Below are 23,730 nucleotides of genomic sequence, written 5' to 3' on the forward strand. Positions count from 1 at the left end.
GTCTTCAGAAACAATTCTGAAACTGCATAAGGCAGCTAAAAACTCCTTAACATACCATTCAACGGGTGGCCTTCTCTTCTACGCATTCACCATTTCCCCTCATCCTCTCGAATCTGACATAACTGCATCATCTTTACTGTGTACAGACTTTCTTGGAGCTGCATGTTTAACTTTGCCATTATTCTCCTTTACTGTTATATCAACAATATGTTATCACTCATAAAACTGTATTAACACAGGTAATTCTATTTCTATTCATTACAAATGACAGTGTAGGCAACTGCTATCAAACCTTTTCCTCATTCATTAATTGGGGGCGAGATCCAATTTTCTTTCTGCTTTTCTTTTCACTTAAGTTTACGAAACACAATTGTACCCACATTCAGAGAGCTGGTATTATTTAATTCTTGATGTCACTTTAATTTAGTGCATCTGTACTAGACTGCAAAAGTCAAAATGGGTAAAGTTTATTTGTTTTGAATTGTATTCCTTTAGTACAGGCTATTGGAGCATATGGGATGATTTTAAAAAAAAAAGATTTTATTTTACTCTTACCCATGACTGAAGTTTGGAGATCAATTTCTAATGCAACTGCTAAATGATTAAGTCTCTTCTGTACCATAACTAATATTTAATACAATACTTAGGACAGACTTCTACATACAAAGCAACCCACCCTTCTTACTCTTATTAATGCTCCTTCTGATTACATCTACCCTAGAAACTTCACTTTTCCTGGAGCTTGGGCTAACTTGAGCTGAAGTAACTGTAACATACAGACCCTCAAATGTCCACAAACACTAATGTAGATATTCCAAACAATTACAATCCTAATTCACTCAAAGGCTTACCAAAAATACCCAAAAGAGCTCACCCTACACTCCAGCAAAAACTAAAAAACAAAGACGGTAGCGTACAAGTATTTACAGGTGTCTGAAGCATCTACACTAGCGTATATTAATTAAATCAGGTCAGTGAGGGATGATTCAGAACACAACTAGCAGTCCTAACATAAAAAGTTGCCGTCTTTTTTCACACACATCTCTTCCCTGATTACCTATTTTTCCCAACCTTGCAATAGTAGAGATTCAAATTCTGAATTATAACTCACTGTACTTTAATTCAATTTAATAAGCAACCCCTCTCTTCAAATGCAGCTCCGAAAAGATTATTCCAATGGAACCAGGTGCAACTACTGGTGCTAAGAAATGCACTTACATTCTTTTGGATCCTGTTTGCCTGCACCCACTTCTGTTTGCCATCCTTTCCTCAAATTTACATGACAGATTCCATAGTTTATCTATAGCACAGATCCTCCAGTTTATCAAGTCAAGACTCCACCTATATCTACAGTGCAGCACCAAATGTGTTACATTGTATATGCACTATGCCCTCATACATACAACACATACACACATACTCCATGTAGCTTGAATTGCATTCGACTCAACTCTAAAAAGGCTCCAGGACTTGGTCTACAACATCAGGTTCTGCTGGTGCAACCACTACAGGGAAACCCAAATCCTTGGCCAGACAAAGGAGATGGTCCTCCGATGCTACAGCTGCCCCGAGATCCAGCTGCTCACACCCCTCAGTCCCAACGCATCACAACACAATCGGTTCCACAAGGCTTTCATGCACAAGCTATTCCCAGCCTTCCCCCTTCCTCTGGCTCCCCGAGGTATGCAGTATGTATCACCAGGCTTTCAGCTCTTGGAAGATTTTAACTAACAGGAAATTCTCCCATTTTCCTGGATGGAAGCCAAAATTTGTATAGTAGGAATGCATGCCCTTATTTCCAATTCTCTCCTTTTTCAGCCATCCCTCCCTTCCTCTCAGGAAATGCCCAATTAAGATTATCTGGTTTATAACTTCACACAATAGCACATTCAGTAGCTGTGCCAGTGCTAGTGAAGCAGAAAAGGATCTACACTATTATCTGCTTAGGGAGGTATTGTGCCCAAATTAGTTCCACGACAGTACTGTAAACTCTGATAGCTTTTTGCTCTGATTTTGATAAGTTAAGTTACACAAATGCTTTTATGGACAAAGTAAATCTCACAGGTTGACTAATTCTGAATTATACTGCAAATAAGTTTTGGGGAAAAAAAATTAGACACCTTTTGAGGTGTTTGTTTTCTCATCTCTTTAGCTTCTGAAGAAGTACATGTAAGCTTAGGCTTTATTCATAGCAACATCCAAATATTTGTATTTGCAACACCAGCACTTTAAAACTTAGAAGATAAAACAACCCTCTTCAGTTTCCAAGCACAGAAAAAGTTGTATATTTAGTAATAAATGCGATGATCTAACCACTACCAGGAGAAAACAGGGCCTACTGCCTCACTACACAGTTCATTTAAATAGTACATAATGAGAATGAACTATGGGAATCCCTTCCTTCTCAAGGCACGAATACTTGTACTAGAGACAAAAAAGAAAGAGCAGAAAAAATGCAAATGAGGGAACAGCATCTTGACTCAGTCCCTCCACACAAAACTCACTTTACTTTTCAGTGCAACACTGATTTATAAGAGCTATTTGTTGGAGGAAAACCCAAATGACATTGCACAAAATATTCTATATTAAAGACCTTTCTAATGTAACCTGAGCTGCAGAGGACCTGCTAATGGTACCGTTTCCAGACAAGTAGCCAATAAGCCAGTTTCCTCGTATGATGTTGCCGTAATGAGAAGAACACTGAGAGATTAGAGGAATGTAATCCCCCATAAAAAGGCTTTAAGTTTTTGCTACAAACAAATAAACAAAAAATAGTTAATGTACAAAGGACGAGCATACTAAAGACCCTCAATTACTACTGTGAATGTCATTTTCTGCCACATTAATCATATCTCCCAGGAACAGTTAAAAGGCCCACATACACTGCTGAGCATTACAGCTTCCAGCAACACAGATAAATTAACCATCTTCTAAATAAGCTGTTGCTCAAGTTCCAAAGAGGCAAATAAAAACTAACTCATTCCATGAAGATACCAAGTTGAAACACAGCTTTGCTGCATGTCTTTGCTCTCACTATCTCTGTCCTCAAGATTTTTCTGTGTGTGTGTGTGTGCAGAATAAACATACATATATAAATATGTAAATTTAGAAGTGGTTATATGTATACATATATTTTTAAAAGCAGTATTTTACTAATGCAAAGACCAAGTTAAATCTCTGCACTGGCTTTAAGGTGTTCATTCTTACAGTACCTCCTAAAGCATAGCAGAATTAGATTCCCTTGCCTGGTATCTGCTAACTGGGTTTCCTTTTGTTCAGTCATGAAAAGAGAAACCCCTTACACGACATTGTATCCTCTAAGAAAGTAGGTAAAGATACATTTTTATACACACACAAATGCAAAATGCATCTCAGCTTTGGCTCGGACAAAATCACTTGTGGAGAGCAAAGGACGTGCACAGAGACTGCAGATTTTCAGTCCAGGACTCCTCTGCGCAGACTGCCAAAACCTGCCAATTACAGCAGCAGCCTGTGCAAAGTGCATAATTATCCACCTGCAACTGGACTGCCAGCAAACTTACTTCAAGGAAGCAAAAGGACACACTGTATAGCAGTAACTTTCAGCCAACCACAGCCTGGACCAAATAGAAGTTTAATGGGGAAAAGGCTTGAGTCCATTACTTACATGCATACAGTCCTCCCTGAAAAATTAAAGGAAGGATCCTACTTAATCATAGTGTTATATAACCTACATTCATCATAAGCAAACACTTGAAATACTCTTACCACATTTCCATACTGTTTCCATGAACAATAACAAAGTTGTACTACTTCAACTGAAAAGGCTTTAAAGATGTGACTTTCCAATGAATTTCAAGATTTGATATTAAGGATTCTACACAATATGAGAGCATGCATTCATGTAAACACTCACTATTCTGAGCCTCATATGTGCCCCCCCCCAAAAGTCTCAGTTACTCTCAACATAAAACACTTAAATTTATTTTAATTCAAATTAATATTTAAACTTTTTTAAATGAGACTTTTAAAGAGAGGCTTGAGGTGTTTGGTTTGTATTTACTAACACTAAATATAAGGCAAACCCACCTCTGATAGTTACACACATTTACAAAAAAAACCCAGAAGTTAAATGTGAACCAAATCACCACTTAACATGGGGAATACTCTTGCAATGAGCAGGAAACCCTGACAGTTCACAGGGGGAAAGTCTGTGACTTTCCAAACTATTCCACCCATAGGCAGGAAAAGTAGCTTCACCCCCTTTCTTCCATGTTCAGATGGACAGCACAGAGAAGGAATGAGACCCTACAGCCAGATTTCTTACACGGGGCATAGAAGACTAAAGCAAGGGAGAAGCACCAGCTTATTATATGTATCTTCCTAGGCAAATTTCAGGGTGCTAAAGAATTGGAGTAATAATGCAGCTGGAAAAGGCACCACTGAGTACCTACATACAACAACATGGAGAGCATTCAGAAAGCAACAGAAACACACTTCCTTAAACGTTTTTAGTGGATTTTGTCTCCTTTTCCCTCTGGCCACAGAAGGACTGAAACTCAGCCCTGGACTCCAACTTGATTGCCCTGCAGGTCTATTGCCTGGATTACAACTAAACATGCTCAGTTTATATTGCTCCCCAATAGAAAAAAACAAAACAACAACAACAAAAACAGTGGCTGAAAGCAATATGAGTAATCATTATAAAGACAAAGCAAGACCAAACACTAGGAAGGCAGCAAAGCCATTTAAACTAACTTACCAGAACATGGTAATAAACAATGTGATCTACAACCGAAGTGTGAACTGGCTCAAAGATCTTGTCGTTTCCATCAAAGCAACATCGTTTAAAACCAATCCAGGAAAAAAAACCAAAACAGGAACAAACAATAGAAATGTAACTGAAGTTCTATCTTAAAATTGGTCTATGAAATTATTTATGAACACTGTTGCTTGAGTGAAGAAGCATGTAAAGAATTGCTTAGTTCCACATTTCTAGCTCTTACTGATAACTACTCCTAAACAAGCTTCAGTGACAGGCTGGTAAGCAAGAACGGATAGCAGCCTTAGTACTTACTGAAAACATAAAAGGTGTCAGAAATGAAAAATTGTTGAGAGTTTTGAGGTCTGTGTGTTTTAAACCACCATCATGATTTCTCACACCCTGCTCAGTACGATAGCAAGCTTCCCAATAGTAATGACGGCACCTCTAAAAATTAATTAATTACGATAAAACCAATGAGATCTTTAGTTTCATTTAACTAGATGCAAGTTAAACTTCAGGTTGTATTCACTGGAATGGCCATGGGAAAATTTGCTTCGCAAAAATCGCTTTTGATTCTTATACACTCCAATAACTGTGACAGTAATTAGCAAAAGTATCTCTGCTCCAATCCAACTCTGATGGGTGATTAGAGTTACTGGTGGCAACAACGGGTCTTTCAAAGCACCAGCACATGTTATCTGTAAACTACATATAAAATTCAGAAGGATTCCTCTGAAAGCCCACCCATGGGCAACAGCTGGGCAGTGTCACATCGCAGTGGCACACTCCAGCCTCGGTTCATATCCCAGTCCCACCTCAATGTGTTCTGACCCCAGCATCAAGAGAGCTGCCAACGGGGTGCACAAGCCACAGCAAATTAAAGCCAGCGGGCTCAGTGATAGGTGACATTATACAGATAGAAAAGAGAAGGAGGCTGGAGGATGACAGATACAGAACGAACTGTGTGTGTATGTAAATATACACACATATTTTCCAATCACTCCTGGCTACTTTCTGTTGTAAAAGTTTCCTTAATTTTTTTCTTCTGTTCATAGGCATTTACCATCATGCCTAAACATTAAATTTTAAAGTCTCTGCCCAGGTAGTATCACCAAGACACAAGCTTTCTCCTCACAGGAAAGACTATTGCCCAGGGTATCATAATTACAGGAAAGACTATTGCCCAGGGTATCATAATTTCACTGTAGCAGCTATTAAAAACATCCTCGAGTGTCTTTTAAACAATTAATGAAATCTTGTCTTGCTGAGGTCTAAAACAATGCTCCAAAGATCCACATGTTAACTTCTCACTTTGAGATATTTTCCTTTGCATTCCAGTCGCAGTTTAACCCATCACGCCAAACACAAGCTATTCTGGCTCACATTTGAGGCCCTTCACAGTCCTTTCATTACCTGTTTATTATCTGTCACTGAAAGGCTAAGATCTACCTCTCAACTTGAGAGGGCAGTCCCGCTAGCCCATTCAAGTGTTTAGCTTTTTTATGTTGGGGGTTTTTTCCAAATAGCCATCATAATCTCACCCTGCTCTGCACAATACCGAGGAGCTCACAAGAAAACATCAAGCTAGCCCCTTCGTTCTCCTCACTCTGCCGTTATGATAAAGAGGACAACTCTAGGAACAAACAAACCAACTCTGGAAGCTGCAAGAGTCCTCAGATCGGTGGCATTCCAGTCTCTGCAATACTTGCAAACAATAAAGTTTAAAGGGGCTGTCAGACCACAAGCTGCTTCTGACTCATCAGCTGTCCTTCCCAGGCTGTAGCTCCTGCCACCGCTGGCCAGCCGAGGCTGGCGTTGCCAGATGCCACCTGCTCTGGCCACGAGCCACTCCTCCCTTTGAGCCAGCACTGCCACTTGCCTGAACCTCCAGCAGGCCAGCCCAGGCTCTCAATAAACCATCAGAAAGCCACTCTTTGCTTTAAATTAATTTCCTGCTGACTTAGTGAGAGCCAGGGGTGGGATAAGGGAGAGGACAAGACCAAGGCTGCACCTATTTCCACTGGATTAAACTGTTGTGGAGGAGCAGCCTTATGAAAATGGATTGTTTCTCTGCCTTTATTTTAATGCTATTTTTATACAGTGAGGGAAATCAAGGGGGGAAAAAGCCTCTCACAGTCCTCATCCTACTTAGGGACTATTGCAGAAAACCTACTCAAACAAGAGATGAATATAAAATTCATAGAAGATTATACATAATATAAATATAATTTGAATATAAAATTCAACGAGGGTCTGATGTTCCTGGTGGGTCTCAGTGGTCAAAGCCACACACCACACAAAAGAACACACACACTTAGGCCCACTCCAGCAGGCGCTGAAACCCTGTATGCTGTTCTCCGCTCCCTGGTTTAGGTGTTCACATCCAGAAATATCTCATTTACTGCAACTGCTAATGGCACAAGTGTCAAAGATCCCACCTCACCTCAGACAACTCCGCTATGTGCCCTAGGTAAGCGATACCAGGGAAGATTTCACAAACAATTTTTCCACACAAAATTCAGAATAGTACAGCATGGAAATCCTAAATGAAAGTTAAATTGCACTTTTTAAGACAGGCCTGTATTACAAAGGGTCCACGGTATTCAATAGCAGGGACACATCTGGGCAAAAAGCTCAGCTGTCTGTCTTGAATAGAAAGAAAGAAAGAAAGAAAACAGAAAGCCTTTCAACACAGGCTTTGCCGTTTAGTCGGATTAAAAAAAAACCTACTAACCTCACTTCCTGAAGAAACAGGCCTTGTGCTCACGAGCATGCACGTGCCCTCCTGTCTCTCGAGAGCAGCAGCCCTGGCCACCTCCAGCAGCCTGGCCGACCCCAGGGCTCCCCAACACCCTCGGCAGCACCCACCTCCCGCCTTGGGGGTCCCGGGGGCTGCACCTGGCAGCTCGGCCAGCTGGCCCACAGCTCCCAATCGCACTGCCTGCTCCTGCCCGCCACTGCCCGGGCCAAGAGAGATCAGGTGAGAGGACACAGCGGCTGGGGATGGAGAGCGGAGGGGAGCACCTCCACCCTGCTGCAGAGAGGTCTTCAGAGGGAAGCTCATCCTGCAGCCTCAACAGATCACCCCCTCCCCAACTTTTAACCTGAGATGCATTACGAGATGAAATTCCATCAGAAAAGTCAGGCACCTTTATTTGCAGCATTCAGTAAAGTTATTTACTAGCTTATCCTGCCCCCCTACTAATCACTTAAAAAGGAATCCTGTGAAGAGACACACATTGTTAGCTGGGGGGGGAGGGGGGTGGATGGGTATTAAATAAACTCTGCAGAAGAACGAGATTACAGATCACAGTAAATCACCTAAAATCCAGGGCAGCACTTAACAGGTTGCCTGCAAAGTGCTGGGTTTCTGACAGCAGTTCCAGCTTCTCCAGCAAGACAGCCTTTCCTGGGTCAAGCGCCAGGAAGCCACTGGCACGTGCTGTGTCCCTGCAGAAAGGCCACCGCAACACCATGGACAGTCAGCCTGTGAAGGGCAGCGAACAGCTTTCATTTTCATTAGGTAATAACCTCAACGGACGCAGATGGTATTAGAATTAAAATGAACCTCAAACACAACAGAGACATAGTATTTAAAGATGTGTTGAGATTTTTACCAGTATATCAGCATATACTTTTACTACCTCACAATTAAAGAAATAGTAAATTCATCAGTACACTCCACAGAGGGCAACTGAAATTTTCCAGGCCGTTTTCTCTCAAGGAGAAAGACAAAAGACAATCTTGAGAATCCTTGGGTATTTTTTTTAATGGACTTTGAATTACCTGATTTTGAAACGCACATTTGCCTCAGCTCCCACAGAAAGCTGAACTTGTTATATTCTAATATGAGGACGTGGTCTCAAGAAACTTATGACAACTTTGTTTTATAGCTGCTATTTGTTATAATTTAGTCCTATCAGTCTTCCCTGTCTCAGTGGTGTTGTGGCAATATCATCAGTAGTGACTTTCTGTCATTCTTCATCACCACACACCTACGTGAAACTTCATAGGCTGACTTAAGGAAAAGGGTTATGAAAGACTCCTCTAAAGAGTTCACATTTTTGAAAAATAATTTGAAACATACAGAAATTTAAATTCTGTGCCGCCTTCCTAGCAGCAGCATTATGCCAACATGTTCCCCCATCAAACAATAGATAATAAACTCCAACAGCAAAATGTTCAACCCTTTTCTACTCAGTAAGGTCACAAAGCAACAGTCTTCAGCATCTTTGCTGGGGATAGCAGGCAGCTGCAAAGTCCTACCCCAGTCTATAACAACGCAGCAGAGCCTGTATGCTGCACACACACCCCCACCCAGTACTAGGAAGTAGGTAGCACATTTACGAGTCATCTTTAAATCAGACCCAGAAAAAGCTTCAAGGCAACTTGCGATGTTAGCCAGAGCTGGAACTTGTGATGATGGGGAAATCTGTCCATCCCTACCATGAATAACTCCAGAGGTTACCCAGCAGACTGTACCCAAAAAAGCAGCCCAGCCAGCTTCAGGCAAGGGGACAATTATGGTCCAGCCAGGGTTGTCCCAAGGAGATGTTTGTGGCTTTCAGCACCAAGTCCCATAAAACACATGCAAGACTAGAGGCAACATTTAAAAGTAGCCAGTAAGATGTTGGTTATTTTTTAATTTCCAAACAAGTAAAGGAATACAGAGAGAAAGAGAAGACTTAATTCTAGTACCCCATAAAAAAAAAAAAAAAGTTAGAAACCTAGGTGCCTGAATTTAAAAAGCTTGCTGATTACTGCCACCAAATAATTTAAAAGTTCTAACGTAAGAAAAGAAAACAGTAGTGGGAAAGTCTCTAAATGAAAACAGCATGGTCCTCGAACAGGTGAAAAATTACATGAGAGACAAGCAGAATTTGAAGAAAAGCAGCTGACAAATGGGAAAGTAGGTAATACCAAGAAGGGAAACAACTCCGCAAGCGCTCCAAAAGCTGTTTAGTTTTAAAAAACTAAAACATACTTACAAGCTTAAAAACTTTCTCTTAATATATTTTGCCAAGATTCTGTACCAAAACAAAGCAAAAGTTAAAATCTGCAAAATATAGAAGTGCTTTCTCAGTCATAATATAAGATTTCTGGGATACAATGAAATACACAGTAATCTGTCCTCTAACCAGGCCATTTATACCTATGCACTTTGGAAAGTGTTTAAAAAAAAGCACATTTCCAACAGCTGTGGTCCCAGGCGAAATTTCTTTTTCAAAGCAGCTAACTTTTAGAGGAATAAAATGAAACCGGACACAAAAGGAAAGCGGAGTAGGAGTCTGTTCTCACTATCTCCTTCTCTTCTGAAGAGAATGAAGAATGCCACATGCCTGTGCATACCCAGCCTTTTCCAGCTGCTTACTTTAAAGCACTCTTGAAACATACACCTGAATGTAAATAAATACTATTTTCAACTTCCACATAGCACTTTTTTTTTTTTTTTCTGGCTTAATCCCAGTAAAAACACAGCTAAATTCAACTTCTCAAAATGATTTTTTTTCATTAAAATTTTATTGAAATTCAGAAAGAGGAATTTTTAGTTTGAGAATAAGAATAGGAAATTTCAGCACAGGTATCTGACTTTTCTTGAAGTCATACAGCTGTGAGAAGAACTGCCATCACAGAAACCATGCAAAAACTCAAGCCTAGCATTTACTATTCAGCAAAAGCAAGAGATGGCATTAAATATAGCTACACAATTCACAATCCAAAACTTTTACATCTCAGACTCAGACCGTAATGTCAAGTGAACATCCTGTTTTAATTAAAGGGAGACCTCTGGATTTTGGGGTACAACACAAGTGAAATGATGACACATCAATTGGTAGGAAGGAGCCATAAAGACATATAACGCCATTTTTTGTCACATGCATTAATTTCCACGAATTGTGTCTAGACTGAGGTAAGATACAAGGGTCAATTACATTTAAATAGCTATGGATCATGCCTTGAAAACACTAATACCTCTCTAAAAAGCTTTTATGAAATACATTATTCTTGTCTACATGTGCTTACTGTAAAGCTTAAAAATATGCTTTCACCTGATGGCTAAAAAAAGCTTTAGTCAAGGATATTATAAGCAGAAACTGCATTTGCTTGACCCCTAAACTTTGATAAGCTTGACTATTGCCAATTAGTTGATAACAGAAACATTTTAAAAGAAATGTTGTGCAGGGTGTATTTTTTTTCAGCAAGAATCCACCAGTTAAAATACTTCAGAAAAGTACTACTAAAAAAAGCATCAAGTCAAAGCTGTGTATCTCAGAATAAAAACTATTAGAATTTGCACACCAATATTTCTGTTGCCTTAAAAAAAAAAAAATAAAGTGTTTTACATACACAAATCCATGTCAGGTGATGTTTCCAAGGTTAACCTAGCTGCACTCCAGCCTTCAAGATCTTCCACATCGCATGTTCCTTGGATTCCACCTCTCTAACACCCTTACTTCAGAGAGCTATATTAGAACTGTGGACACTTAGTGTTGCCACCTCTCACAACAGTGCTGTTTCTCTTGAAGTCCCATCATCAGGTAACATCAGGTTTCAGAAAAACTCTCATGTTGATGGCTTTCAACATGCTCCTGAATTTCATCCATTACAGCAAAGAAGCAAAAAGCAAAAGAATGTAGCTAATGACAATTTCAAAATAATGAAAGCTATAAAAGCCAACTGTAAAAATCATCAGTGCCTTCTTAAATTGCAAGAGTCTATGTCTAAATAGATTAAGTACTTTCATTGTGATTTTCAAACATTTGGAATTAATGATGTTACTGAATACATGGAAAACCCGTCCATAACTAAATAGACAAGAACTCACAAAGCCTACCATAGACGACTGAAATTATCAGTGTCCTACTCAGGACATTGTGTCAATCTGTCCTTCACAACATCTTAGGGCCCAATTCCTCCTTCATAGCACTTCACAGTAATCTCAATATTGATTCAAAATGTTGCTTAACATCTCATTCCTGTTAAAGCCTAAAACCACAGATTCTGCACCACATTCACCAGGAAAACTACTATGTAGTTCAGCATGTTAAAACCACCCCTCTACCAGCAGACCCAGCCCTGCAGCTACCAGAAGAAGGTAGCACACCACCTCTGCCACTCAGATCACAGACCAGCATACGCGCCCCAAATATCCAGGCAGGGAGATGTAACCCGCTGCAGTAGAGAGACTGACTTATGCTCCCTTCATTCACTTCTGGAAACTGGGATGGTGACGTAGAGCAGAAAGGTGGTATGGACAGGTTTACTCAAAAAGAAGTTTCATGGAAATTTTCCTTTAATGGTCCATAGAGCCTTTAGTGTATTACAAGTTTTGAAGTGCTAAAGAAATCTAGTGATAAAGAGACCTAAATCCTGCAATACAATGAGAGGGCACAAACCTTAATGCTGTAAGAAAGCAACATTTTAGATGGCGATTTAGACAGTGATTGCACTCAATCATGGCACACACCACAGCTGCTCTCCATTCTACCTGCAAGTTTGGCTGAGGTGTGTCAGCACAATACAGCTTATAACAACATTTATATTCAGCACAGCATTACTGTAAGGTAACATTAAAGAAATCTGACATCCACTGTTCAGAACGCTGTCTTGCCAAATTAAGAGTTACAAGTGTTCACAAAAAATAGCAAGAGATACCATTTGCCAACCTGATGCAGGAAACAGGAAAAAGTCTTTCCCTTGACTTGGCCCAAAGCCTGGGTTTGTACCATTATGCAAGGCATGCCCCTGTTATCCTGTTCAGCAGTAAAGCATCTCACCACCTCATCTTTACTTCAGCCTCAGAGCTTTAGATTACTTTGTCATCGTATTTTTGCCCCTTTTTAAATAATAAAAAAGATAAAGAATTTATCAGAAAAGTTTCAACTTTACATACTTTTACATGCAACTAACCATAGTGATTCACAGTGCTACCTTTTCCCTAGTAATTATACTTAACCACTCATTAACCAGAACTTTGCACGTATCACAGTCCCGAAGCGAATGGAAAGAGTTACCACCCCACCTATTGCACACTTAGATCTCTGGCAAAAGTCACATGCGAGTTATATTAGTTTCACTGAACTAGTTAAACTGAACATTCACTCCAGTCAAATATTTTCTACTCTCTGCAACTGTTGACTTCTTTAACAGCACCCCAACTGATGAAGTGTAACATCAGCTATCAGAAGTGGTCTTTATGTCCTAGAGGGAAAAGAAAAGACTGAAGTCTACCCTGAATTCATAAAAACACTTTGAAATACATTGTCACAACAGGCTCTCCTACATTACTCAGCTAATACTCTGGCTTGCTATTTGCATTGTGATGCTACACTGCTACCCCAGGCACAAGTCAACAGCCCCCGGGTGAGAAACTGAATCCTCTCAAATTGCAGGTGTCTACCTGCTGACTAAAGACCATCACATTGGTAACTAAGTCACTGGGTTTTGATGGGGAAGTTTAACACATCCATCTAAAACAAACAAACAAACAAAACACAAAAAAAAAAAACAAAAATCCCAAACAAATAACCAAACACCAAACCAAAACAAAACCAAACACAAAAAACCTAACACACAAACAAACCTTCATTGTGACTCAATGCAACCTTTCCCACCCTTACATAATCACACTGGTTATCACAAGAGAACCAGAAAATGAAAGCACTCAGGATACTTTCATTTCCCAGAAAAGCTGCTCCCACACATGTGGCTTTCCTACTTAGTGAAAGTAGAAAAGACTTTCCTGTCTCAGTCCAGGTCCTGGCAACACCTCCCCTCCCAATTTTAAGGGCTCTGTTCCATAATAAGTACAAAAAGTCAATAATAAGAAAAAAGAAATTAAAAAAAAAAAATAAAACCAAAAAGTCAGGCTTTTAAAGGAATTTACTCCTACATGAAAACATGTAAGTGAAGACACTGTTCTTAAGCTTTTTGTTTACTTTTTGTGCTAAAGAATATCAGGAATACCACGTTTGGCTCTTAGCTTTTGCCAGATGACCAGCTGGAAATTGCAAATCAGCATCTTCACTACAGAAAGTGATGGGCAATAAAACATAAAGGAACCCTAGAAGCAGCCCTGGGCGCCTCAGTAATCCCCCCATCGTGGCACCACCAGCAACGGCTGTAAGGGGGTGACTGATGCAGCACCCCAAACAATTCCTGGCACAAGTGATGTGTGAGGGTTAGACACCTCCCAGCTAGTTCTGCTAAGATCTCAGCCCAGCCTGAAAAGGCAGCCTCCAAGTCAGCTGGGGCATCAGATCAATTCACTGGTCCCCGGCATCCAGGGTGTCCGTCAACCCAGCCATTCACATCACTGAAGTTATGAAGCCAGCTTCTTGCAGACTAAATAATCAGACTGTCGACACTTAGCGTGCTCCTCAACCAGGAAGAAGAGAAGATTTAGCCAAAAACAGAACAAAAATTATATCTTTCTTTCTATCTTTCATTCATCTTCAGTTAGAAAAGTCCATGAACACCAACTGAATTCACAGGCTTAAAGAGATGCTACTTCCTGCCTTAACATATCTTTTCAGGCACAGGAGTGCAAGAAAAGCAACTGTTCAATAATCCTCCCACTTATCTTTACAAAGCACTTTTAAAAATGTCAAATATTTTTCTATTTTGAGACATGGGTAATTTACTTTTTGACCTTTTCATAGAAGCTGATGGGTTTTGTCATCTTTTGTAGCTGCTCTTGCTAGTGGTTGTAGATACAGGGTTATCCTAAAAATACTTTTTTTTTTTTTTTTGGAAGTACTAAACCTTTTGTAATATTATTTAAAAATAACTTAACAGAAAAATGTATAAACCTTACATTTTAATATTCTGAAGAAGTATTTTTATTTTCAAGGTGTGGACCAAAAGATATTTAAAGACATTAGTTCAGACAGATGCTAGTGATAGCACTATAGTTGTAAAGTCATGCTACCACAATCAAAATCATTACTGAACTTTTGTGGAAGTTTTTCTAGAATGCAAGAGATTTTAAACTACTATTAAATGTTTCAGAAAGGTGCAGATTCATAGCATATACCAAAAAAAGCAAGACTGCGTAGCTACAAAAAAAAAAACCCACCACCCACTCAACCACATACACACAGCCCCTCCCACCAAAACCCATCAGAAAATTCACAAAACCAGAAGGCATTCAGCATACCAGTCTGACAAGGGCTTTCAAAATTACTTCGAATCACTGACCTTTGCACCTTGCTCTAGCTTTCAGAAAATACAAACAGGAGTCTATGTAGAAGGTGTAACTACACACAAGATGAAGTTCATTTTTTAATGAACTTTTTTTTTTAAATGCATAACAAGATGTGTATATCTAAAAGTGTGACTCCATAGCACCTCAAATAATTCTTGCAAATTACTTAGCAGTTGGTACAAACACCTTCAGTAAACTAGTCTTCTTATTCTGCTCATCCTGGCCAAAAGAGGTAATAAAGCTTCCAATACCAGCAGCAGCAGGTATAATCCCCCCCACCATGCAAGCCCACCATGCAAGGAGGACACCTGTCACACAGTCCAAACACAGGTAGCTCATTCGTGGGGAGATATGTAAGCCATCCTCATTACATGACCCAGGGTGCATTTCTCAGATACAGGAAGACACCTGCGTGTTGCTCACAGGCAAGAGGGGCTCTGGCCACATGCCAAGAGCAGGAGCCTGCATCCACAGGGCAAATGGTAGGTCAGGAAACCCTGCACCCAACTGATCAAAACACAAAGACTTTAAAGGCTGTATCCTTGGAAGGTTGCCACCTATCAAGATGAGAAAAAAAAAAAAAAAATGGGCACAACTCCCAAAATACCTTCCTTGCATACCTAGTCCTCAGTAGATGTTTGTTGCTATCACCTCCTGCCATTCAGTACTGCATGGACATGCCTATTTCAATTGTTGGAGACACAGGACTGTATCATCTTCCGTATGAAGAACTACTGCAATTAGTGGCTATTGCTTTCAGGGAAGAAAAGCAGTCAGTACCATATTATTAGCTAAATCTTTCAATAATGAGTACATCAAATATACAGGACGAGCAGAACAGAAGCACACACATCAGCTAGCACAATTTTCTCCTTACTACCCCAAAAAAGAGCAAGGGAGAGGAAGTAAGTAGTATTAGACCTTGCTTTAAGCCATGCATTATTTCAAGCAGTAAATACCCTTAAAGGTTTGTGCTTCTTTTAAAAAAAACGAGCTTAGCTGACACACCTCACTTTATCCTACTATTCCTGTGATTACACTGCCAATATGCTGCTGAATCACAGGTCTGAAATAACAGTGGGTGTGGGAAACCAAGGGACAGATAAAACAGACTTTAAATCTGTGTATCAGCCAACACTCAGCCTCTCTCCAGAAGCAGTAGAACTTGATAATACACATTTCTGAGTGGTCAGCTAAGTGTCACCCTTTAAAACCCAGCTTCTTCAATCTGCTGTTCCAAGAGGACCATCACGATAATTATTAGTTAGAGTCGAGACACTGCTGAAACACGTATGACCTCTCCACATCATTTCTTCCAATTACTAGAAAAATCACCATTCACCCCAGCCCCTGTTGCTGAACCCACTGTGTAAGGGAGACTGGCCAAGGGAAGGGTCTGCACAGCACAACGGTCAGCCTGGGACAGTCTTCCTCCGTAAGGAAAATCAACATACACATGCACCAGCGCAAGCTGCCCCCATGGCAGCAGTGCAGCACTGCCTGGAGTACAGGGAACCTGCAACACACATGCCTTTGCTCTTCAGCAGCAAAATGCCTGGCAAAAAGGGTTTTACTGGACAGAAATACAGACAGGGCAAAACGAGAAGCCACTTTTTTTAACTTCCCAGGCCATTTACCTTTGTTCACATGCTTTAGTCTTAATATGAACATTACAGTTAACCTACAGACACCTAACGATGTTAAGAGAAGCACACAAGAGCTGTGAGCAATGAGAGTAACATGATTAATTATTTGCTTCAGGAGATAAATTACAAGTTTTAACTAGGAGTCAAGATGACCAGTAAACATGAAAGAAAAAATTTCTTTTGACCCAATCCAGATGCTTTAACTACACAATAAACTAAAGATAGCTTCAGTGGGAAATGGGCTGTTTGTAGTTAGAGCATTTATTAATACAAACCTACATCTTCAAGTACTGCTGCAGTTTGACACATACTTCCTGTATGACAGTAAGAAAACATCTGATGAACAATGTTGGGAACCACAGTTCTGAATAAGGTATGCTGATGACTCAGGCATCTCTTGGAAATCCAATATATTTCTGTTTGTATGTGGTTTCTTCACACTAACAGAAAATAATCATGAAAAACTTTGAGGTCCCCAGAACAAACTCTCATTATTTGTGGAGCATGGGATTTTCTTCTTTTGAGGGAAGACAGTGAGTTAGTGGTATGGTAACCTCTCCACCTTTCAACCACGCATCAGCCCACCGTACCTTCACAATTTTTCTTCTTACATGCAAATAAGTTGAACAATGTTAAAGTCTGCCATCCAGTTAGCTATTCATTAGTCTCACTAAGCAATGAGATACTCACTTTGGAGTCAAATATTTATTTTTTTTTGCAAAATATTCTCAAGGTCGGCTTTCCCCCCTCAGCATGCAATTAGCGATAAAATGGGTGACAAGGAGTTTCAGATAATATAATAATCAGATGATTCAACAGAAATAAAAAAGCAAATCCCTGCCATGAAAAAAAGAAAACCAACTTATTTTATACAGTTTCTCTAGATACTTAGACAAGTAACCACCATCCATAGATACTGATTACAATTTTAAAATCATTGCTAATTTCATTTTTTACTGCAGTAGATTACCAGGGGATCTACCACAATCAATCTCCAACCTCCCTTGAAGCTTATCCTCGATTTGAAACTAAAGTAATCCTGAACTACTGACCTGCAAGCAGTAGTTTAGCTGGAAACTGTAACATGTCTTCTTCAGGATTACTGACAGAAAGTACAACAGGCAGCTCTGACCAGTGTCTATCAGGTATTACGTAACAGAGTATCCAATACGATAATTAAGGGATACTTAAGTAAACCATCAACAACAGTTTTTTGTAAAATATAACCTCGCTCTACCAAAGTTGTCAGGCAAACGAAGTTGTTCAACACAGAAGACACACGCATAGCATGGGACCTGGCAGCAAAACTCTGCTACATTAGCCTGCTAGCACACCCCAATTGAAAACACTGCTGTCTGAGGAACGAAGAGACAAAATTAGTCCGTTCAGCCCTTGCCTTCCTGCTGAAGCAGCCAAAATCAGTGCTAACTACTTCAACTATGATAGCATTCTTTGGCAAGACATGCCTCTCCCTCCAAACGAGCCTTCTGAATGTATGTTGTACCACTTTAAACAATTATACCTTATTAACTGCATTCCCACTGTCCAGTCTTACAACTTGGAGCCATTTAACTTCCACACTGACTATATCAAAGCACATATACCTTTATCCTCCTATAAAAACATCACATGCCATAAAAAAAAAAAAAGTCAGGGAAGAGGAGGTAAGTCATATCACTAACCAGAACAGTTGCATTAACCAGCAACAGTTACCTTTAAAAATTAAAAAAAAAAAATAAATTTAAAAGCACCTTGATTTAATTTTAAGTTTCTTTTTTCTCTTGCCAGTTCAGTTCAGGCAAAAAAAGAGCTTTAGAAGGTGTTTTTTTTTTTTTTTTTGATAAAGAAACATTTTCCAGCAACTCCTGGTGCGTAGCAAAAGATTCATAAACACTGCCATTCGCTTAACCCCATTTCATGATGCACGTTAACAGAAGTCCCTAAATCCAGCACTTTTTTACTCCAGCAAGACAGCGTCACAGCGAGCTGTGTGTCACACGCTGGAAATAGCGTTCACCTTTAGCAGACACGGATGCCGGCGCAGCAGGGTCACGCCGTGCACGTGCAGCATCTCCCTCCCGGCCCACGGCTCACGCCGGGGGCTCGGGCAGGACCTCGCGGTCCCCACCGACACGCTGCTCCCCGTCCCGGCAGCTCTGCAAGTGCAACAGGCCCGCCCGGGGCCCCGGCGCCGTCCCTGCCCGGGGCTGCCCTCTCGCCGGCCCGGGGAGCGGCGGGTCTCCCCCGAGCCGCGGGGCGCTGGGGAAGAGGACCCGGCCCGGAGAGGGGCTGACCCGGGGCCGGGGTGACGGCGGCCCCCCGCTGACCGACCGCGCCCCAGCGTCCCCCCGGCCCGGCGGCTTCGCCATCGCCCCGGCCCGGGGCTGAAGCGCCGCGGGCCCGGAGAGGCCGCGGGGCGGGGAAGGCCGGGCCCCCTCCTCGGCCGGGGGAAGGTTCCCACGGGCCCGGGAAACGGCGGAGCGTGGGGAGGCTGCGCCCCCGTTTGCAGGGGGGGGGAAAGCGGCCGGCCGGCCGGCCGGGGGGGGGGGGGCGGAGGGGGCGGGAGCGGGGGCAGCCGCCGGAGCCGCGCAGGAAAGGAGCGCCTCCGGGAAGGGGTGGGGGCCAGGCCCGGGCGAGGCCGGCGGGCAGGGACGCGGCGAGGGGCGCGCAGCCGGCTCGCAGGCCGGGCCCTGGCGCAGCGGGCGGACCCCGCGGCCGGCGCGGCGCAGGGCGGCGGGCCGGGCCGGGCCGGGCCGGTGTCTCACCTTGGCGGCGCCGCCGGGCTGCAGCACGTTCTGCTCCACCGTCATGGCCCCCGCGCGGCTCCCGGCTGCGCCCCGGGCTCGGCGGGCGGCGGCGCCGTGCGGCAGCGGCTGGGCCGGGCCCGGGCTGGGCGAGCGGAGCGGGAGGCGGCGGCAGCGGAGGAGGAGGAGGGGCGGGAGGGGGAGCCCGAATCACCGCCAGGCGGGCGGGCCGCCGAGGCGGGCGGCCGCCGCGGGGTATAGCGCGGATCCGCTCAGGCCCCGCTGTCACTCCCAGCGCGGCCGCCGCCGCCGCCCAGCGTGCCCGGAGCGCCGAGCGCGCCGCCGGCCCCGGCCCCAGCCCCGCCCTCGGCTCGGCCCGGCCCGGCCCGCGCCGCCGCTGCCCGGCAGCGGTTCTCCCGGCGGCGGCGGCGCCGCCCCGCGCACCTGCCCCGGGCGGACCCCCCCCCCCCCCCGCGGCGGCTGCCCCCCTCGCTCGCCGCCGGCGGTGCCGCCGCTGCCCTGCCCCTTCCCCGCGGTATTTACAGCGGCCGCCTCCATCTTGGCGGCGGCCGCCCCCGCGGGACAGCGCCGGCTTGGCCTCGGTCCCGGGGGAGCGGCCCGGGGGCTGAGCGGGGCCGAGCCGCTCCTCCGGGAAGGACCCCGCGTCCTCCGCTGGAGGGGGGGAGGCTTCTCCCTCGCCCCTCACAGGGGCAACCCCACCGCCCTGCCTCCCGAAGGAAAGCGAAGTTTCTCCCGCTCCGCCGCGGCCGCCCGGGGGAGCCGCGGTCCGGCCGCCGCGGCGGCGAAACCGAGAGCGCCTCGCTCCCGCCAGGGAGCGGCACCCCGTCCCGGCGGGACGTGGGCCGGCTGCAGGCTTCTCCCAGGGCGCGGGAGCCAAGCGTGGCCTGCCCTGCAGTCAGCCGAGTCCGACAGTCGTCAGCGTGTTTCGGCCTCAAGAAGCCGGCGCTTTCCGGGGGGTTTGCAGGAAATTTCTGACCAGTTCCAGCGCTGGCTGCTCGTATGGACGGCAAACCTTAGCCCCTAAAAGGCATTTAAAAAGTTGCAGATCTTCCTCTCCCTGCGTAGGTTTAGCTGGGTGAGGTGACGGTATTCACCATTCAAATTAAACGGGACCGTCCTTAACTATTTCACTGCTGATTAAAACATGGGGAGGGTTTCAGGTCTTGGCAACCCGCACTGAATTTGGACACAGCAGCTAAACGGTATTGAGCAAGAGGTTGTCCCTCTGTCACTCCGCTCTGCGGAGTCAAGGAAAGGGAGGGAAAGGACTCGGCTCTGGGCACCAGCGCCAGCAGGGGAAAGCCAGTCTTGGAAAGTCCCGGGGGTACTGGGCCGCCCAAAATGCATTTGCACAGAAGCAGGTGAAGGGCAGCAGAGGAACCCACCCCACATTTTGGATGCCTACACAATAAACGGTAGCTGCATCCCGGTTTGGTTTCTCAAGCTGGTGAAGCTTGGTCTGTCTGTAGGAAAAGCTGAGGCAAGCAGCACGGTTCTGATAGCCCCCAGTACCTAAAAATCATGAGCTGGGAACATAATGCAACGGAATGAATTGTGGCTACTGCTCGCCTGTCACACAGAGCCTTAGCAGTTACGACTCTGTAATTCAATTCCCCCCTCTCCCCACAGTAGAGTATGAATCTTTTTGCAGCTGAGTTATCAGGTAATAACATTGCCGCAAGATCTTGGACTTAAACACCAATTTTTGCACAGCTCGTGGCAACCTGCAAACGCTGCCTTGTTTCACTGTAGCTTCTGTGCAGGAGATGTTGCAATTTGCTCTTCTAAGGTTTGTTGCTCATAGACTCTATCAGTTCTAATGTTTTTGCCTTTTATGCTGCAATATACAAGGTGATTTTTAAAATTAATGTTCCCAAATAATTTATTGTGCAAAAGACAAGAAACTATGCAGATAATATAATGAGATCAGAAATGGCTTGCAAATTGCTTTTCTGGGGGTAAGAGCAGAAATTATGTCTGCTCAGACTGATGGCTACGTCTAAGAGATAACAGTAGTAGTCTGGGGTTTTTTTTAAGAAAAGTTTTCTGTTGCACTGCTGTGCCAGAGTGCTAGACCAATTCCTCTGTCCTTCTCTTCCAATATATAGTCACACTTTTTCTCATACGATTTTACAGCTTCTACACTGTGTTTTTGACACATGCTGCACTATTTGGGCTCAGATAATTTTCATGAAAGCTATTCATTATTTATAAATATTTGCTTTCATGCAGCATTTTTTAAAAAGATGCATTTGTCTGGCAATAATTTTTTCAAGTCTTTTCTGTGTTTCATTTAACTCAATGGAATAGTTTCCGTGACAGATAGAATGTGTCCAAAAAGAAATTGTTGGAAAGAAATTTTACTTTTTGTCCAATTCGCTTCAAATCAGGATAGGATGACAAAGTATCACCTTCCATTAAATTCCTTTCCTTCTTCCCCCTCTCCCCCCAAATTATCACTTTTAAGGGCTCCTCCCCTTCCACACTTTCTTTAAAATAAAAAAAGGCTGAGCAATCCACTCCTGAGACAGGAATTCATCAATGAAAAACTGACATAATGTGAACCATAGCCGTGCAAATTAGGATTCCATCATACATATGGTGTTGCTGGAAACCAGACGGAACGGAGTTTCATATTCCGTTTGCAGCACAAGCTCTGTATGAAGTAGATTGAGCACAAGACTGGAATTTGTACCTCATCAGAAAACACTAACAGTTTTGACAGGGCCACCATTTAGAAAGAGCTCTTGACTTGATGATATTAGTATTCCTTAGTGTCTATAATATATTAAGGAACTACTGTTTCAGAAGAAATTAAAAAAAAAAAAACAGATTGCTTGGTTTCACCCTTCCTTCCTTTTCTGCCTTCAAATCCTGTTGACTGGAGCCCAAATGAATTTTGTGCAAACCTAGCAGAGAATTCAGCATGATAACACAAGGTCCAAAAGCCGTCACCCATGCACTGGTACAGCACAAAAAGAACCATACAGGAGACTTCCTTTTTTCACTTATGTAATATCATCTAATTTCCTATAGAGCAGTACCTGTAAAGTATTGTTTCTGAGACATGCTACCTTAACAAAGAGCCCACAGTCTTAAATTTCGGAGCTCCTGTTGCTAGTCTGCAGTGATCATTTAGCTGTCACACCTCCAGAGCTGCAACCATTTTCTTGCTAGTCTTATTGATGGTACTAGTGCACAGAAAGAGAAGAGATCAGAGGCTGCATGATGACATTTGCTTGTGAGTCTCAAGAGCTGAAATCTATTTCTCTTTGTTTTTAATCCCTTCCTGTTGCTTGTATTGTTGGTTACAAGTTGGGCCATGTACCTTTAATATCTTAAATAGTATGAGGCATAGCTATACATATTCTCCCGGAAGTTTACCGTATTTCCCCTTAGTTGCTTCTCACCTTTTAACAATATTAGAGGGTTGGTTGTTAAACATTTGGCAACGTGTTGCACAACCTCTGCCTCCAGCTGCTTGGTCCCCTCAGCGAGGCTACCTTTGTTTGCATGGTTTCCTCACTATCGGTGCTGGAGAAGACATCCACCTGAAATACAATCAATCACAGCCTCGCCTCCCCCCGAACCCAGTTGCTTTCTTCTGCTAGATCAGTTCCCCAAAATGGTTCACTGACTGGCTGTATGAACAGCTGTGCCGGCCCAAAAGAGAGGGTGACACAGGCTCTGCGATGGTACCCGTTGAGCTTCGTTGCACCTATGTCTTAAATCAGTAAGTGATCACGCCTTTCTGATCTGTGGACTGCCTGTTAGATGCAAACCATGTTAGGCTCCTTGTCTTCCCATTTTTGTAAAGAATAATCAAAACACCAGCCAACCACAAAACACTTTAGCACATGTTTTATTGTATACAAAGATCATGTACAACAAGAAATAGCTCATTATTTCCCTCCATTTTCAATAGGCTTGTTTTTGTCTTTAATTAAGTGCATCATTTATTTAGGGCTTTAATTATACTGTGGCTGCATTGGTTACAGCTGGGGAAGTACAAGTCAGGACTTCCTGGTTTTCTTTTCCCAAATGTATAACCTGCTATATTGGCCATGAGAAAGCACTGCTTTAAAAAGTGCTGTAAACACTACAAATGCACAGCTTCTGTAATTAACCTTAGAGACGAGTTTCTCTGGATTCACATTTAGAAAACCCATTTTGGAGCACTTTCACTTAGGCCTTCTTGCTTTGCAGTAAATAGTTCAGCCACATGAAACAAAACCAGTGCTACTCAAGAAGCTTTTTAAGCAGGACACTTTTTTAAATCATAATTTGACAATTACTCTCTCTGTCACTGGCAACCATTCAAATATTGCTTCTGCACTTGCAAAATCTTATGTTGGTTATGTCCTGAGG

At 43.1% G+C, this 23,730-nt stretch overlaps 1 protein-coding gene across 2 annotated transcripts in view; it reads right to left on the reverse strand.

Annotated features, from left to right (window-relative positions):
• Positions 1-19,521, reverse strand: part of USP25 (ubiquitin specific peptidase 25) — a 92,819-nt gene extending 73,298 nt beyond the window's left edge. For both annotated transcript variants that reach the window (XM_075033920.1, XM_075033919.1), the window contains exon 1: positions 19,363-19,521. In XM_075033920.1, coding sequence (XP_074890021.1) covers positions 19,363-19,407 — 45 coding nt within the window. In that variant the 5' untranslated portion in view covers positions 19,408-19,521. The remainder of the gene's footprint in view (positions 1-19,362) is intronic.
• Positions 19,522-23,730: the final 4,209 nt, after the last annotated feature.

The sequence above is a fragment of the Buteo buteo genome, chromosome 8 (assembly GCF_964188355.1).
Source record: "Buteo buteo chromosome 8, bButBut1.hap1.1, whole genome shotgun sequence".
Taxonomy (NCBI): domain Eukaryota; kingdom Metazoa; phylum Chordata; class Aves; order Accipitriformes; family Accipitridae; genus Buteo; species Buteo buteo.